The following is a 15,042-nucleotide window of genomic DNA, read 5'->3' as shown; positions in this document are numbered from 1 at the left end:
ATTCAGTATGTCCTCATCTTAACTTGATTGCACCTGCAAAGACCCTATTTCCAAATAAGATTACATTCATAGGTACTGGGAGTTAAGATTTCAATGTATCTTTTTGGAAGGCATAATTCAATCCACCACAGCTTCTGTTGCAGCCACTCAACTATGTCTTTGTAGCATGAACATGGCCAAGGACACTACATTAACAAATGCATGTGCTGTATTCCAATAAAGCTTTATTTATAAAAACAAGTGGTAGATCAGATTTGGCTGGCAGACCAGCATTTGCCAGTAAATACCTGGTCTAAATAATTGAAGCAAAATAGCAGCAGAGAAAAAAAACAACAACAACAACAATAAAAACAAATGCAATTTAACTCTGCTTCAGTCAGCCCATTTTTCAAGTACAAAAATGCATACAGATGTGTATATAGAACAACACTTATTTAAAATAGGTGGCAACTAAGGGCAAGAAATGAAACTTTTATAGTGATTTTGAATCTTATATTTCTATTACTAAAAAAGCTTGAAATATATTTTTCTGGTCAACTAAAACCTTTTTGATGATCATTTAGTTTTGAGGGTCTATATGGCCTTTCCTCTAAAGAGATCAAGGTTATTTTGTAAACAAAATTTCCCTTGAACTCAGACATATTTATTAATGCTATGAGAAAGAATGTACCTGTTTCTCTGACTACACATATACACCATGAGGGGAGGAAAACTGCTTTATTCACTCATTGTTCTGAGCACCTAGAAGATAGACTAATAACACATAGTAGCCATTCAGTAAATATTTATCTAAAGTAACTTTTCTTTGTTGGACTAAACATAGTAAATAGGTATGTTGGCTTAATCCTGTTGTATAAAAATAATCTCTGTCATTACACCTTGAAATTGTTTATTATCTTAAACTGAAAGGAAAGGTATAATATGAGAAATTTGATTTCTAGTAAGAGATATTGGAAGAATTTGTAAAGAGAATAATAGAATAATGAATCAGAAGGGGGTTAGTGAAAAATAGTAGTTTTTTTAAAAATCAGATTCATGGAATAGAAGAATCTATTCCATGGTAAAGAGGTAAAGAAATTGAGATACAGTTCAATGCCAAACTAAAATATTAGCAACTATTTTGAACAGCCAGGCTCAATTCAATAGCAGAGAAACATGGAAGCCCATGTGAAGGAAACCTTTTTTGGCATTATGGGTCGGGGAGGGTGTAGTTTTGTTGAAGGCACAGCAGGAAGGAGCCAACCAAATCTATCCAAGCATAGGCTCTAGAACTCTGTGATCATTCCAGCCCAGGAGTCAGCCACTCTTCTTGTAGCTGGATGGCAAGCAAGAGATGGAAAGTGAGAGGTATACTCGCAGTGTTGCACAGTTGCATCAACACGGGAAAGATCAGCTATAAGACTCCAAGTTGGGAGCATGTTAAAGGCCTATGCGATGTTTGTGCTGGTAACAAATGATGAAGAGAGAGGCTCTTCCAAAGAGGACCTCGCTCCCATGGAAGAATCACAGCCCTAAGTGTGTGGAGCTAAAGAGAAGACCTGGAGCCACCAGGAACTGTTGATTTCAAGTTGATTATGGAATCACTCAAATAAAAAGTGAATTTAGGAAAGGAGTAGGGTGAGAGGAAAATACTGAGGTCTGAAGACAAAGCCTTCAGGGACCTTCAGATTAAAAGGAGGGACAACATGAGAAGGAATAAAGAGATAAAGGAAGACATTTGAAATGCGGATCAGCCCTGGGCAGCTCCCTCTTCTGGGCCCCAAGTCTTGGGCAGCAGAGCCTTTCCACCCACCCCTTCTACTGTCAGTACAGCAAGTTGGGGGAAAAGAGAGTTGCTAAGCAAAGAAACACAATTTGCCTGGCTTCTTCTAACTTATTCTTGCTACTGGCAGTTGCAAAAAATTACCCCCATTGAATTAGCCACTTGAAGTGCCTTAAATATCAGGATAGTACTGATTAAATTCATTTGCTAGAGAGGAAAAAGCATTTTTAAGCAGAGGAGTTTGGGAGGAGGACAAGCTTTTTCCACAATTCAAGACATTTAGGTTCTTAAAACATGGGAATTGTGCCCTCAGAAGGACAAGTCTTTCTATAAAATAATAAAATGTTCAGTGCATTTGTCAAAGTTTCAGTTGCAAGAAGCTCCCAGTTTGGTCCTGTTCTTTAAAAAAAATAGAAAAAAGAAAAAATAGTGTAAGTTTTTGGAAGAAACAGAAAGGGAATTTATTTATGAATGGAGAAAATGCTATGAGAGAAAACTCTTCCATTGTGGATAGTTTAACAAACTATGGAAGCCAATTTTTAGCTGGTTTCTGTAGTGAAATGTGAGCCTGAGCTTAAATGTTGTTTTTTGGGTTTTTTTTGGTTTTTTTGGTATTAGTGGGGAAAATCAGATATAGTAGGTTCTGGATATAGTAAGTTAAACAAACACCCATGGCTCTCATTAGCAGAAAGTGTGCCTCACCTCTTGGTGACACAGAATCTCTTAACACTGATTTCGTAAGTATAAATTTCGTATTGAAAGCAAGTTTCCTAGTAGACAATACTATTGCTGTCGCCATTCTCCAGATTGAGAAGGACAGAGAGTAGTCAGTTCTTAGATGAATGTTATGCTGACATCATGCAAACCTTTTATCTTTACAGGGAGGCCAATGAGAATTGAACCCTGAGCGTAATTTATAACAAGCAGGACTGATGTGCACACAGAAGGAATGAAGTATGGATGTGAAAGAACGGAGGCCTTATTGCTCCCTGACCAAGAGCAGACGAGAGAAAGAGCGGCGGTATACAAATTCCTCAGCAGACAATGAGGAGTGCAGGGTACCCACGCAGAAGTCTTACAGTTCCAGTGAAACTTTGAAAGCTTTTGATCATGATTCCTCGAGGCTGCTTTATGGAAACAGAGCAAAGGATTTGGTTCACAGAGAAGCAGACGAGTACAGTAGACAAGGTAGGTAATCACCCCCGTAAAACAAGGCATGCCCAAATGTTGCTAACTTGTGGGTGTCACATGTTTCCCCCTAAGGTAATGTGATTATTTTCCGATTCTGATGTTCTATCCACTGATTCTGATTTTGAGATATTAGATGGTCACAGAATATTCCAGATTAGAGGTAGAAAGACATCCATGAGCATGTTGACCTGCAGACACAGGTGCTGACATGTGTAGAAAATGACTCCAAAGCTCCACATGTCTATATGTGAAGTTATGATTCAGCACATGGCCAAAGCGTTTGTGCATAAACTTGAATGGCAAGTCTCTTGGGCTCCCTTTTTCACTGAATGAAGGTGCTCACAAACATTTTTTTAGTTAGAGCCCATGCAAGGAAAACAGTGTGGTGAGGAAACACATCTTGCCCTCCTAAGAAAGTAAGTATTATTATCCTAGATTGTCTCATGATCCAGCCAACCCTGCTTTTGCCTCTGTCTGATTTACGCAAGAGCCTGACATGGAAAGATTCCATTTTCTTTCTCCCAAACAAGTATATTTAGGTTACACCTTAAAACATCCTGGTCTCCCGTAATATAATTCATTATGGTTTGGACATTCGCATATGTTTGTTAAACATTTTTACACTCTGTTTTTTTGCCTGCATATCCTACCAGTGGAATAATGATTTCTGTAACTTTACTTCACACCCTGAAACCTATTGATTTCCACACTTATGACAGTAGCTAGTTTTATATTAGGCATATATTTTGTTTCCTCTAGTACAGTCTCAAGATGTGGGCAAGATTACTACTAATAAAAAAAAATCCTCTTACATTTGTAGTGTGCAATAAAATTTACCTAGAATTTAGCATCCCTTAGCTAATTTAATCTGGAAATGAGGAAAAATAAATTAAACTTTAATAATAAACTATATATTCATTTTTCCTAATCACCTTACAGACAGTGTGACTAACAGTTTGATATTGGGCAGGAACACATTTAAGCAAAAGTAATAATACAACAAATCATTCCAAAGTTTGAACATTTTCCATGGTTCTTTTCTTCCCTACCTTGCGCAAAGAGCCATTCTAACTAGACTGAGATAGTGTTCACTCACCCACACCAGTTTACATCAAAGAAAACTCATTTGATTTGCTAAAGAGAGATTTTTTTCCTCCTCTAAAGCATGCCTTACTAATTACTGGTATCGAATTTTATGAAAAGGGACAAAATAGCTGAACATTCTAAATCCATTTTTTAGGGGAGATAGAGAACACTTACCTAGTACTCTGGTAAGTCAAGGGGCTTTAATTTATTATATTACCATTCTCAACCCAATGTGTTTCTTTGATATTGGCATATTGTCTACACAGCTGAAATAGATTATCAGTGTACACTTTTCACCAATTTAAAAAGTAGTAGGTAGGGTAGAAATGCATGTGATCTGAACTGAATGTGAAGTCTTGCTTTTGTAACAAAAATAACTTGTCTATTGCCTTATTGGGGGAAACACACACACACACACACACACACACACACACACACACAGCGCAAACCCTACAGTGTAGAATAGTATTAGAAGGGAAGAGCAGCACACGTGGTGGGCTGTGTGGAGGAGTTTCATCTCCACCCAAGCAACCGTTTGGTTTTGGCAGTGCAGAGATGTTCACCCAGGTTAAAAATAGCACACTGAAATTTCGCCGCCCAAGCAGCGTTAATGCAGTGCAGACTGTCGTTGACGACCCGGCGATACCATTTGTGGAAACCCTGGGACTGAAGTTCTTAGGGGACCAAAGCGTGCTGTTCCTCACTGCTTGCCAGCCCAGGACTGGAGAATGAGAAGGGACGTAGAAAAGAGCAAGTGGGCGAGGCAGGGGGCGGAGGGCATGGGGTAGTGGGGAGAGGTTGCAGAGCAGAAGTGAAGGGAAAAGCGAACGTGCCTGTGGGATGGAGCCGCAGTTCACCTGACATGTTCATAAGTCAGAATTTATTACAAACGGAAATGGAACGGACCGCTAATTACAGCTCATATGTACTGCTGCCTTACCGCGTCAGTATATGCTAAGCAGGGGTGTGCTCAGCCCTTGGGGGGGCAGGTCCCAATAGCACCCTCCTTTCACAGGTTGAGCACTTGAGGCTCCTAAAAGCCAGAGGTCCCCATGGCTCGCAGGAGCTGAGCTGGGATTTGAACCCAGGCTCGTCTGCCCTTGGCACTAATCTCTGTGCAAGCTGCCAAAGTGGAAAACAGGCAATCCAGTATAATAATTGCCCTTTGGTTTATTTGAGCTAATTTTAGTCAATTTGGGATTAAAATGGTGATGGCATGGATAGTGAGAAGTGAGCAAACTGAAGACATGTTTAGGAAATAAAACTGATATGATTTTGTAATTGGGTGGATGAGGAGGAGGGCGAGGGAGGCATTGCAAATACTTCCTGTGGTCTGACACCCGGAGTGTTTGCAGCAGGAGTGGTAGGTGTAGGAGAGACATGAATAAGGGGAGTCTGCTAACGGATTATGTTTTTCTTGAAGAAGCATAATGAAAAATCCTTCCAGGGTTTCATTTTCTTTTAACCTGACAAATGTCAATTTTTCCTTGCTGACTATTATACTGTGGGATTAATTATTTAATTGACAAAATGTGCTTCCTGCCACAGCTCCTGACATCATATATGTAATAAAAAGGAAAGATTAAAAATATTAATAGGAGCCAAATATCTTTGAAACAGTTCCAGAGCATTGTGCTCATTTTAGCTTGACCATGGAGTTTTAAAACAGCTTGTTAGTCCTATATCCACTTACTCCTGGGATGACGCAGGAAAATGCAGCTTTAGCTGGAGGAAGGGATAAGCAGAGACCCTGCTAATGCAGCTGTTAATACATGGAGAATTCAAATCAAGAAATAGGATGTTTTTATTTTTATTGACCCATTTTATGTCTCATTATCAAACTTGATTTTAGTTATTTTCTATGGCTTTACTGACTCATACCTACTGTTAATTACATGTTATATTTAGATATGGCAAACCTGGGGATGATTTTATTTTCACAGTAATGTGTAATTTGACTGGATCTTCCAAAGATCTCTTTTTGTCTTTTTAAATCTCTTCATATGGCTTATTGGTGATGGAAGTGGCTGCTCTTTTTAGCAGCTGTGGAGCTCTCCATAGGTGTAATGGGGTTAGGGCAACCATACTTGTTTTGCATTCTTGGATACTATTTTCTTTGATTCATCTCTGAAGAGAATTTATCTCATCAGGTCTGAGACAAATTTCTTATGAAACGTCTGCATAAGATCATCCTACAGTTTTTGGAGAAGTGATAAAAGAACTTTTTTGCTCTGCTGCAGCTGTCTGTACTATGCACGTTGTCTATGGTATTCTTGGCCAAACAAGCATGCTTATCAACTCCAGCAAGGAATGTTGGCCGTGAGGGTGAACACTGAAAAGAGGTGATGTCTGGAAATAAGAATATGTTTGTTCCACTGAGCTATAAGCATGAAAAGAACCACCTTCGAGACAGTCCTAACCCAAAGCATTTAAGAGTTGGTCAGTCAGTGTTGGGTTGTGAATTTCGGGATTCTAAAATGAAAAGACTACCATTTATTCTTTATTTGTAACACAGCAATGGGGAGGAAGGTTATCTGTTTTTAAATTTAAGAGACAGCATTACAACTATGTTTGTACATAACTGAAATCAAAATAGAAAATAAATGTACAAAGAAGGGAAGGAATGGAGGAAGGCAGATTGACAGACACAGGCACTGACTAATTTCTAAGTGGGGCTCACCTCTGGTCTTCCCTGCCAGCATGGTCCACTCCTAGCAACTCCCTATTTGGGACTTGCCTTCTCTTCATTCTTAACATCATCAGAAGTGCTCAGCAGCCCCAGCTCCCACGACCACGGCCTGTGCTTCTCATCTCATGCCGTAGCTGATCCAAGGCCAGTTCAGGTGTGGTTGGAGGGATTCTACTGGGGAGAGGGCTGAGAGAGAAGAAGGAAAGTAGATCCCATGTGCCCTAATTCCTCCATGCTGCACCTCCCTGGTGGGCTGCATCCTGTGCACTAGTCCATCTTTCATACAAATATTCCACATGCTAGACCTGCCCCTTAGCAAGGGTAACCCTCTTGTGAAGAAATAAAGGGCATTAGAAGAGCAGTCTGAGTATTTCTGTAAATATGTATTCAGGATTCTGGCACAGTGGTGGCTTGAATGATGTCTCATCCACTCATCTTCTCGCTGATTCCTTACCTCCTCTGAGCTGAGCAGTGATCAAGGGTGCAAGTAAGATCTGCAACTCTGCTAGGATCACAAAGGACCAAGCTGATGGAGACACTTTTCCCTTTGGACCAGATGAGAGCTTGGAAAAGGCATAGGACTTGGTGGTTCCTGGAGACTATCCTGCCTCTCCCATGGACCCTACTTGAAGGAATGTTGCCTTGCAGGAGCAGCGGTTTCTTTGGCCCCTCAGAAGCTTGAGGAACCTAAACAGATGCATTTCTCCACTCTGATATTGTGAGAGTGCCAGCTAAGGAGACCAGAGATTAGAAATGCTTGTCCCTAGAGTCTAAGAGGACTCCCCGCTATTTCTTAAGACTCCCCAGGAAAACAGCATGTTCTATGGCACTCAGAATGCAGGAAGTAAGATAGCAGGCAGAACAAATAGATTAGGAAGCTCTTAAATATAAAATGGCTGTGAGCAATGGATACAAGAGAAGACAATTTGAACAAAAGTAACCAAAATATAAAATTATAATAAAAGCCATTACAGAAATCTAAGAACAATAATAATAAAAATACCAACAACAAACCAACAATGACAACCAAATGCTAGAGAAAAAAAGGCCACAATTTACAAAATAAAAAAGACAATAGCTTGGTTAAAGAAAAGAGTTTAATGGTTTTGAAGACCAGGCAGAACATATAACTCAAAACAGGAAACAAAATTCCAGGTAAAATTCAGAAGAAAACACAAATGTGCACACACAAACTCAGGCACAAGGAATAAAAATATTTTACAAGATTTCTAGCGAGAAAAGACGAGTTACCTTTTTTGTTAATTGCAAAGGAAAAAAAATAAGAGTAATGAATTTCTCATTGGCAACAATAGAAGCAAGAAGACAGGGTAATAATATCTACTGAGAGAAAAAAAAACTATAACTCAGGGGTTCCACGTGGAAAGAAGATATTGTAGAGGAGGAAAGACGTCTTTTCTCACCCATTGCTAGGTTCATGACTAAGGTCCCTGTAACAAAAGACAGGCCAGCAGGAGAAAGCATACACATTTATTGAATGTAAGTTTTATGTGACATAGGAGCCTTCATAAGGAAATGAGTACCCTAAGAAATAGGTAAACATGTATTTTTATGCTTAGGTTGGATGAAGAGGTGGATAGTTGTAGAGAAGTATGATTGGACCAAGGAGACATAATCTGATGGTAATAAACTGGGGAGAACTTAGCAAGGCCTGTTTGTTCCGATTCTTCTCTATGTCCCTGTGTCTCCAGAGGTAAGGATGTTCCTTCCTCCCAGTGGGGAGAGGGTACCTCTTGAATGCGGATATTATGATTTGCTTCAGGGGAGAAGAGCCAGGGGAAGGTGAGAGTGGCCCTTCCCGCTTCTGTTGTTTTCTCGAATGGCAAGGTGTCTTACTTGGGGGTAGCATGTCCTGAACCCCATCAATATCACTGTCTCTCAGAGTGGATGAAAGATATGTAGGGAATGCAAAGATTCGGAGACAGCACCAACAACATACACCATCTAAGGAAGTACTCAAGAATGAATACCAACTGAATCAAGCCTCGTGACCTAGGAATAGGAAACGGTGATGAGAAATCAACTTTGTGGTATATGTAGTTAAATCTCAGATGAGGGTTACAGAGCAACTGAACATGTGTAAGAAGCACTACAAGAGAAACCTAAACAAAAGGCTGGAACCAAGAGCATTTACCTGTGTTATAGTAAGTTCCAGTAGTTGGAGGAAAGTGGTAGGAAGAGTAAAAGTGTTCCAAAATCTCATCTCATCTGAAGAGGGAGAGAGGGGGAAGCAGTTATGAAATAGAGCCTTATTGGAAGGAAATAATTGCTATCTTGCATTCACTTAACAATGAAAAACATGTATTTGAATATGAATGTATGGAAAGGGAAGGTAGTCATTAGTAGAATGAAGAAAGCACAATAGACCTACCTAATTAGCAGGGGGGAACAGGGAATGAATAGCAGGCTGGCTAATTTAGCAAAAACAGCTCCCAGGAAAAAGAAGAAAGAGGTAAAATCATGAATAATCATAAAACAAGAAGGATTAAAATCTGCTATATGACATATCACCTGAAATGTAAATGTACTGAATTTTGACATAAACTACTCAACTGGTTCATAGAAATTATTGGCATTTCTAAGACATACACTTAAATTGGTAAAAAATGGTTGACAATAAAGAGAAATCAGGCAGACAAACAAAATGAAAGCAGGAGTAGCAGTATTAATATTAGTAAAGTTGGGCTTTATGTTTAAAAATTCTAAACAGGATGATGAGGACCATTAAGTAAATAATAAAAGACAAACTGTACAGAAGGGTGAACACTCTTAAAATGCATATATTAAACCATAAAGTGGCTAAATTTATGAAGCAAAAATTCAGGGGAAAAAGGTTGTTAAAACATTTATGGTGGGATATTTTGATTCACTTCCTTCAAAATCAGGAAGATATAAAAGACAAAAAATAAGACAGCAATTGCATAATATTAATCAAAAAATTTATCTAAGATGTATATGCAGAAATTTATAACTGTCAGATGAAAGTGATACAATTTTTTATATTTCTGTGGAATAGTTGCAGAAACCAATTATATATTTGGCCACAAAAAGAAACATAAAAAATTCAGAAAAGCAGAGATTTTGTAAGCCAAAACATTTGATCATAAAAATTTAGTAAAATTAAAAATAAACAACAAAGAGATAAACAAACAAAATCACTTTTCCCCCATGGATTATGATGTCTCTTGACTATGATAAGAAGCAGTAAAAAGCAATGAAAAGAAAGTTCTGCTTCCAAAATTTATGGGAGATAGTGAAAGCCATAATTGTAGGAAAAATATACTGTTAAGGAATATATTCAAATAATAAAGACCAACCAAAAAATGAATTTACTATGCATCTTTTACGATACAGATATTTTGTTCATTTCTGGAAAATAACTTGAAGTAGGAAAACTGAAATTAAAAACAAACAAAAAAGCTAATTCTTTAAAAAGACTAATAAAATAGAAAGCCCTTCATGATCCTGATTAAGGAATAATGAGAACAAAAATAAGGAGAGATATCAACAAGATTGTAACAACTAAAAGGGGCTATTCTAAGCAATAACTTTGAAAAATCTAGAGGATTTATTATTTCTCAGAAAATATGATTAACCCCAGATGATTTCAGAACATGGAGAAAAATTGTCAAAACCAATTATCTCAGAAGAGATTAGAAAGGTGATTAAAAGAGGGACTACTTAAAAAGGCCAGACAGAGTCCTAGGTAAATTTTACATAACCTTCAAAGTACAACTAAATCCAACATTTAAAAAGCTATTTAACACCATGAATACCCACCCCCCAAAAAGATGGCATAAAAGTTTATATTGTGAAGTTGGAAGTTGACATAACTTTAATAACAAAATTTGATTAAAATAGTACCAAAAAGAAGCTGTTTAGAGCAAAATTGCTTCTCAAATATGTATGTAAAGTTATAAAAAACTATTTTCATTTAAGAATCCAGCAATGTATAAAAAGAATAATATGTTGGACCAAATTAATAACCAAGTGGTTACTAATTCTTGTTGATAACGCAAGTATTTTTCAATGTTTGGAAATCTATTAACATAATTAGATTAAAAATCAATGCAGAAAGCCACGATCTTATCTGTAGAGGATTAAAATGTTTTGGATAAATTTCAGAAACCACTCCTTATTCAAATAAAAATCACTAGGTAAAACAAGAAGAAAAAACACTTAATTATGATAGTCATATTTAAGATGATCATTCAAAAAAATTAAACACCATTCTAAAAGGTGAGATCTTAGGACATTTCAGTTAAAATCCGGAACATAAGAAAGGTTCGCCTATTCTTACAATTACTATTTAAAATTGTTTTAGATGTTTTGGCAATTGTAATAAGAAAGGAAAATTAAACCATTGATATGAAAACTTAAAATCAGCACTTTTGTTAAATATATGATTGTACACATGCAAAAATCATGTGTCTCTAGAAATATCAAAAATAGAATTTGAAATGAATTTGATACTTAGATGAATACAATATAAATATACACAGCATAATAGTTGAGAGTGTAGGTTTTGGATCTAGATGATCTGTTTGAATCCTACCTCTGCCACTCATTAGCTAACTAACAGGTTACCTAATCTTGGCCCAGTAACTTGCTTACACAAATAATTTACATTTCTCTGTGCCCTAATTTTCATATATGTAGGTTGTGCTATAGCATTTTGAGAATAAAATGAGTTAATATATTTAAAATGCTTAGAATAATAACATATCAATAAATATTATGTACTATTAAGCAATTATAATTATTAAGCAAAACTGACTAAAATTGGAAGTCTGAAAAAAAATATCCCATCACAAAGGCAACAAACACTATAAAATTCTTTGGAATAAGTTTTGCAAGCATGGTATGGCACCTAATAGGAAGGGACCTATAAAATATTATTGAAAACATAAAGCAAAGTCTGAATAAATAGAAACACAGTCCATGTTTTTGAATGGGAAGACTGATACCATAAGAATATCAGTTCTCCCAAAATGAATGCGTAGAAGTCAAGGCTATCAAATCAAATTCCAATGGGTTAGGGTTAATTTTAATTTAAATAAGGGATCTTAAAATTTATGTGTAAGAAAAAACCTCTGAAAATAGCCAAAAAAAAAAATATTTAAAAGTCTCATAGTGAGGGTAAAATGGCCTTAATATATATTTTCTAAAATACCATGAAGCTGCTGTAATCACATCTATATGATATTGGTGTAAATAAAGATAAGCGGATCAGTGGAATAGACTGAAACTTCAGAAATAGATCCTAGTATATAGGGAAATTTAATATAAAACCAAAAAATGGTTTTTCTATTCAGTGGAATTTGATAAATGGTGCTGGCACAACTGGTTATCCATCTGGAAGAACATAAAATTGGACCCATATCTCTCAGCATATTCAAAAATAAATGAAGATGGATTAAAGACAAATATAAAAAATAAAGCAGTAAGAATTCTAGAAGTTAATTTGGGAGACTGAATTAGATAGGAAAGACTTGAGCCATGAGTCGCAGAAAGCTCCAAAATCAGTGGCTTAAACACCTAAGAGAATTATTTTCTTACAAAACCAGAGGTGCAGATATAGATTGTCTAGCCAAGCTCAACAATGCCATCGGGGACCCAGGTTCCTTCTACCTTTTTTTGCTCTACCACGTGCCTCTTGTCCCATGGGCCCGCAGGTGGCTGCTGTGCATTCACACTCCTGCTGGAATAGGGATGAACGCGAGGCTGAGAAGGACTCTGAATTGGACTAGTTCATTTTATTCCCTGAGAATTTTTTCTACTTCTCTTTTTTCAGAGCTGTGATACATGACCATACTTAGCTGCGCTAGGAGAGGAAAGACTTGCTATTTTTGCTTTCCAGTCCTTACAGCAGAAGTGGCAAGGAGAAAGTGGTTGTTAGTCCACATGGCCAGTCCCAGGGACTCCACGTGCACCTCAAGAGTGGAGAAGACCATTCTAATGAAAACAGAAAACCCAGAAGAAAAAGATAGGCTTCAATGACTATTTTTTTTTAATATTTAAAACCTCTTACATGTAAATCAAAATGCCTAGAAACAAAACCATTATGTAGGAACATACATTTTTAATCCATGTGACATATATAAGGTTTATATCTATAATATTCTGAGTGACCTTTACAAATTGAAGATAGAAAGATAGACAACCCAATGGGAAGCTGGCATGCCTAGACCGTTCACAGAAGAGATATTCAGATGGTCGGTAAACATATGAAAAGGTGAATCTGTTGTCCTATTAGTATGGTATGGGAAAGGCGGTAGCAAAGCCCCAATTCTACGTCCCCACTGTGCAACTCCTAGCCTGGTAGCCTCACTGAGCATTCATGTATCTATCTAGGTGAGCACCAGTGATTTGCTCAGGAAGTCCCTCCCAGCTGGGTGAGCCAGAAATCAGTGAGAGAGGCGGCTGTAGGAGAGGTCTTGCTGGTTGGAATTCTGAGTGCATTTTTTTGGAGACAGTCTTGTATGTGCAAGCCATGCTCTAGCATAGTGTTCATCCAGTTCTTCATTTCAATACAGATAACCAAATAGACCTCTGTGTTCCATCCTGGCATCCACAAGTTGTTTTCCTGGGAAAACATACACCGCTCCTTATCAACTTCTAAACACAGTGCATTCCTAAAGTGAAGACATGGTGTACCGTTGCGAAGTTTTGGTTGAGGAAGAAGCAAGACAACCAAACCACCCAATTTATGAATAGCTTTACTCAAAACTCTACTCAAAAACTCTTATAAAAGTATGTGAAATAAACAAAATGTATCCATAGAATTACCCCCCCCCAAAAAAAAAAACTGAAAGAAAGAAAAGAAGAAACTGCAAAATATTAACAGAGACTGCATTTGGAGAGTGGGGCTAAAGAAAACCTTCCGACTTTAAATCACCAAAAGTCAAAAGCAAAGAATAATTCCTGCTTCAGAACGTCAGCAGGTTGGTTCTACGTGTTGGGGGCTGCAAAAGAAAAGCATCTTTCTAGAATGCCAGATGTAGCTTGCCAATGTTTGCGCTGTCCTGATGCTTGGTTTTCCATTCAGCATGAACCCCCAGACAAGATGATTAAGGGAGGAGCCAGGTCAGAACATAGCATCATGCTTTTGATTTATTTTAGGAAATAGAAAGCAGAAGTCCCTGGTGTTAAACGAAATTTTAACCCTTGTGATGCATGCTTTTACCCAAGGTCTTTTGTCTTCCATGTCTTCCTCCTGGGACCCTTGATGCTATTGTTCTCAGCTTTGTTTCACATGCCATGTGCTGCCGTCTTTCTGCCTCTGCATAAATTTCTATGGTTGGGAGATATTTGAGATACTTTAAGTCCATTTTATATATGAGGAATACTGAGACCCAGACTTATTAAAATGTTCACTTAGTCAATAGCTAGTGATTTCCAGGGCCAGGAATAACCAGAGTTAAATTCCAGTCATTTTTATACTCTTTCATCTTTCTAATTTCCACTAGAAAACCACAGTAAAAAACTAAACACATTCTTGAATATCCTCACAAACTTGAGGTAAGCAAAGATATCTTAGAAAGAATAAATGTAAAAGAAAAAATTGGGCTAGGCTCAGTGGCTCACTCTTGTAATCCCAGCACTGTGGGAGACCAAGGTGGGAGGATTGTTTGAGGCCTGGAGTTCAAAGTTGCAGAGAGCTATGATTGTGTCACTGCACTCCAGCCAGGGCAACACAGCAAGACCCTGTCTCTTAACGAGGAAGAAAGAAAGACAGAGACAGAGAGAGAGAGAGAGAGAGAGAGAGAAAGAAAGAAAGAAAGAAAGAAAGAAAGAAAGAAAGAAAGAAAGAAAGAAAGAAAGAAAGAAAGAAAGAAAGAAAGAGAAAGAAAGATTGATAAATGAGACTTCAAGTTAAAAAGTACTGTTTATCAGACAATACCTTTAAGAAAAGGAAAGGGCAAGCCACAGTCTGGGAGACTTTTATCTAATAGATAGACATTTATCTATCTATGACAGGGGATTTATATCTAGACTATATAAAGAGGGTCTACAAATAAATAACAAAAAAGATAAATAAACAAATTTAAAAATGGGCAAAAAACTTCTAACAGAACGTCACAGAAAAGATACACAAATGCCTAATAAGCATGAGAAAAAGTTCTCAACATGATTAGCCATTAGGGAGATGAAAATTAAAACCACAATAAGATATGACCACTCACCCACTAGAACAGCTAAAATTAAAAAGATTCACAGCCTAAATACTGGTGAGGATGTGAAACAACTGGGACTCTAGTGGGAATGTAAAAGGTAAAATGGCACAATAGCTTTG

The 15,042-nt window shown here is 37.4% G+C and overlaps 1 protein-coding gene across 7 annotated transcripts in view; it reads left to right on the top strand.

Annotated features, from left to right (window-relative positions):
- The window catches only part of TENM3 (teneurin transmembrane protein 3), a 2,406,934-nt gene that overhangs the window by 1,966,142 nt on the left and 425,750 nt on the right, over nucleotides 1-15,042 (top strand). For all 7 annotated transcript variants that reach the window (XM_076010707.1, XM_076010706.1, XM_076010703.1 and 4 more), the window contains one exon: nucleotides 2,644-2,950. In XM_076010707.1, coding sequence (XP_075866822.1) covers nucleotides 2,719-2,950 — 232 coding nt within the window. In that variant the 5' untranslated portion in view covers nucleotides 2,644-2,718. The remainder of the gene's footprint in view (nucleotides 1-2,643; nucleotides 2,951-15,042) is intronic.

Source organism: Microcebus murinus, chromosome 15, assembly GCF_040939455.1.
Source record: "Microcebus murinus isolate Inina chromosome 15, M.murinus_Inina_mat1.0, whole genome shotgun sequence".
NCBI lineage: Eukaryota > Metazoa > Chordata > Mammalia > Primates > Cheirogaleidae > Microcebus > Microcebus murinus.
This window is presented reverse-complemented; position numbering and strand designations above follow the sequence as displayed.